Source organism: Triticum urartu, chromosome 1A, assembly GCF_056163025.1.
Source record: "Triticum urartu cultivar PI428250 chromosome 1A, HENAU_Tu73, whole genome shotgun sequence".
Taxonomy (NCBI): Eukaryota; Viridiplantae; Streptophyta; class Magnoliopsida; order Poales; family Poaceae; genus Triticum; species Triticum urartu.
In genome coordinates, this window is record NC_141873.1 from 315,384,139 (window position 1) to 315,388,236 (window position 4,098).

Consider the following 4,098-nt stretch of genomic DNA (forward strand, 5'->3'; position numbering starts at 1 on the left):
TACGTGTATCGATAGACCAAATGAAATGAAGAGTCTAATATTACTCCCTCCGTTCATTTTTGTAAGTTATTTCAGACAATTTGAAATAAACCGTTTTACACATTGTCTAAAATGTTTTCAAGGTTTTATAAAAATGAATGAAGGAAGTACGCCATCTTGTAAAATAATCGTTTTCCTTTGTGTATAACAAAAAAAAAACATTTGGAGATGATGTGTCGAAGTCTCGAAGGTGTCATTTTCCAAATGCCGCCGGAGAGGCAGAAGGGATGAACCGAAAGAAAGAAAAACTACTAGAGAGGACGACGACCAACGTGTGAAGTTAAAATGGGTAAATTTTAAAGAAAATCAAAGCTGCTAGCCTGTGAAAACTCCAGTGCCAAAGATTACTACACGCGACGGGAACTCGGGGCGGGGCGGGTCGCGCCGTTGGCGTGGGCGGGCCGCAGCCTGGCTCGAACTCGAACAGCCCGGACGCAAGCGGCGGGGGTATAAATAGCCCGCCCACGCCCCACCATTCCTTCCACCGCAAATCAACCGCCCCGACCCGATTAACCCTACCTTCCGCTCGATTCCACTCCCCTTCCCTCCTCTTCTCCCCCCGCCCGCTCCTCGGGTCCGGAGCCAGCAGCGGAGCACCGAGACAGCAATGGCGGCCGCGCTGAGGAGGGCCGTCGCGCAGCGCTTCGCGGCGGCGCCGCAGCAGGCCTACGGGACGCCCCGCCGCTTCATGCAGGAGCGCCCCGCCTTCCGCCCCGCCGTGCCCCCGGACGTGGGATTCATGCCCCTCGCCGACCGGATCCGCGACCACCTCGGCGTCTCCTTCCCGCGCATCAACCTCGACGGCCTCGTACCCCCCGCCCCGGCCCGGCCCCAGCCGCCACCAACGAGGGAGGCCGCCGCGGTCGTGGGCAGCCTCACGGTGGAGGAGGCGCGGAAGGTGCTGCGCGCCACGCAGATGGAGGCGGCGCGCGCGCGGGTGCGGGCCTCCCGCGAGGGCACCGTGCCCTACGCGGAGTACCTGCGCCTCTGCTGCGACGCCGCGGGCGCCGACGACGGGCCCTCCGTCGCGCGCGCGCTCGACGAGTCCGGATCCGTCATTGTGCTCGGCAGGACCGTCTTCCTCAGGCCCGAAATGGTACGGCCCTCCCCTCCTCCCCCTCCCCGCCTCCCATTTCGCCGCTTCAAATCAAATCAATGACCTGTATAAATGTTGCTTGATCCCTCCCAACCTTTTTGGTCTAGTTTTGCCTTGCAGTTAGCGTCTTTTACAGACAAAAAAAAGACACGCTGTTGGTTCCCCTGTTCTGCTCTCTTCTCATGTTCTACTGTTCATTTTAATCCGGGTGACCGGGTACGGATTTCACAAGGCTAGAGATCTGACGAGATTTTTCGCGTGTTTTGCATGTTTCTCCCAACAGGAAATGAACCAAAGAAACGGCGGTGTTCTAAAACAATAGAGCAGTTGTGACACCAAAAGTTTGGGGGATTTTACTTGCCCCCCGTCCGTTCCGTTCCGTTCCAAGATGGGAGTTTCCTTTCTTCTCTCAAAACCAGAAGGAAAACAACAAATCTAATTCCTACCCCTCGATCTAAATCTGAGGAGGGAAGAAACTAAACGACAGTTTTGCTAAATTACAAAAAAAGAAAAATCTCCGATGAATGAACATGAGGAGAACCTAGCTGCCGTTGGGCACCCAGAAAAGAACATTCATGATCATTCTCTATATTCAGATTGGTTGGCATCTAGTCACCATGCTGATGATAATGGCTCCGTTATTTTGGGAATTGGAAGTGGGCCATCATCCCTACTAGTACTGTTTTTGAGCACATGTTTTCAACTTCATCATTTCCATTTGTAGTCATATAGATGTTCATACTGCAGTACATCGGTTTTTCTACTCTAGAGTTTAAAGGACACATTAGTGAAGCATCATTCCACTTGCTGTTATCTGATCTACAATTAGATGGCAGTGATAAGAAATTGATAGTATGAATCTGCTGTTTGAATTGCATGGTAGAAGATTCAAATCACAGTGCAATCATGTCAGTGGTGGTGGTGGGTTGATTTACCTTTGAGCATGTTATGCATCACAACGATTTAGTTGGTTACATAGTGGAAGATGTAGAACTACTACCGTTTGCATAAGAAGTAGTGCCTGTTGTGGCCATGAGATCAGCCCTTTTTAGCAATTGCGACACCAGAATGGCCCATCATGTGGCGTCCTTGTCACTGGTTCGGTTCGTTTGTTAGGGTGAAAGCTATTTACTTCCATCTTTTGTATTTTGTTTAGAGAATTCAATCCGTTACCTGCATCTTAAAACAGTGTATAGAATTGATCTTGTTACTACTATTTGTTTTCATGAGATATGAAGTACTAAAAAAATGCTGTTGTTATTTCCTGCTGAATAAATAAGCTGCATCCCTTCCCATTTGAAAAATAGGAGACTAACACAAGGCTAACAAGTCAATGACAAATCTACTCTTATCTTGGTGACCTTCCCACCCAAAAATAAGTTCTGGGTGGACCTAAACAAAGTTTAGGAACATCATCACATGCCATCTGGTTCTGATTAGGTCATAGCGCTCACAGGTAAGATAAGTGGTACGATTTATTGTTTGTTTTTGCTAGGTCCCTCCGTGGTCACCATAACTTGACAAGCTACCCCTTGCAAGTTGTGGCTGTTGGCGGCGACAAAACTATTTGTGGAAAAGCTTTTGCATGATTTAGTCTTGTAGCTGTATCTGCTGTTATAGCCTGGCAACTTTGTCATGCAACTCTTCAACATGGGTGTTAAGGCGTGCAGTCAATATGTTTAATACCCAATACTAACTTAACAAAAAAGAACATTTTCTTTTGAATGGTATTTGAATCTATGTGGAGGATAGCAGAAAAACATTTTGCACTTGTTTTGAAAATCCAAGCATGTACAGTTTGAGCTAAATGTTTCTGTCCTTCCAGCATTGCTCTTTCTTTGATGGATCTCCCTTGAAAAGAAGAGCAGCCAAGTAAAATTTGGAAATGTTTTTGTCCTTTTTGTTCAAATTTCAGGTTGTGAAAGCAATTGAGAAGGCCATACCCATTCCGCGAGGGCTATCTGTTGCTGAGAATCACCCCGCAAGGGAGGAGCTGAAGGCCATGGAGGCCCAGAAGGTAGACATCGACCGCATGGCGACGCGCCAGGTGCGGCGGGAGCTGTGGGGAGGGCTGGCTGCCCTAGCCCTCCAAACGGCCGGCTTCATGAGGCTCACATTCTGGGAGCTCTCCTGGGACGTCATGGAGCCCATCTGCTTCTTTGTGACGTCCACGTACTTCATGGCCGGCTACGCCTTCTTCCTCCGGACCAAGAGGGAGCCGTCGTTCGAGGGCTTCTTCCAGAGCCGTTTTGCGGTGAAGCAGAAGCGTCTGATGAAAGCCCGGGATTTTGATGTCCGCCGGTACAGCGAGCTCCGGCGAGCCTGTGGCCTCCCGGCCCTACATCCTCAGAGCCCCTGCGCGTCGTCGCAGGAGAGCCACCACCATTGCCATTCTCACTGCCATTGTGATTGATGTGTTGCTTGGAATTTTTTATGCCCATTTGATGTGGCTGCTGCTGCTGCTTCATGTACCGTTGTGGAATGTGGATGCGAAGCATACTCATTGACGAGATCAGATTCAGATTGTTCGTTGTGAAATGCCTGTGTCCTGATGGATGGATGCATGTGAGCTGTGACTGTGAGGGTAGTAGACGAGAGAAGCCAGCGTGTACATACCGGCTGTAAACAATCTTTGGGAAGAAAAATGGAAAGGAAAAAAAAATGATCACAAACCAAGGAACTGTCATCCAGCTCCTGTGGCTCAACTTGTCCAAAATGCATGCTGGCAAGGGATCTTCAGCGATTATTCTCTTCAAGTAGGCAGGGTCATAATCCATGATAATATCTTTTATTTCTCATGGTTTGGTCTAGGCTTATTCTTTAGGAAAAATCAATGTGATCTTGAAGAATCAAGAGCATCAGAAAGGGCATCTTTCAACGGCTACGCCGCGGAAGGCACCAGGGCCGTCAGCATTTAAGATTTTTGTTATGGCCTGGTCTGTTTTTGGACTATGTCATGTCAT

At 48.9% G+C, this 4,098-nt stretch overlaps 1 protein-coding gene across 1 annotated transcript; it reads left to right on the forward strand.

The window, feature by feature from the left end:
- The first annotated feature begins 508 nt into the window (after positions 1-508).
- On the forward strand, positions 509-3,650 carry LOC125506733 (chloroplastic calcium uniporter protein). Its single transcript, XM_048671468.2, has 2 exons — positions 509-1,135; positions 3,051-3,650. The coding sequence occupies exons 1-2, from the start codon at positions 647-649 to the stop codon at positions 3,546-3,548; spliced, it is 987 nt and encodes a 328-aa protein (XP_048527425.1). The 5' UTR covers positions 509-646; the 3' UTR covers positions 3,549-3,650.
- The last annotated feature ends 448 nt before the right edge of the window (positions 3,651-4,098 follow it).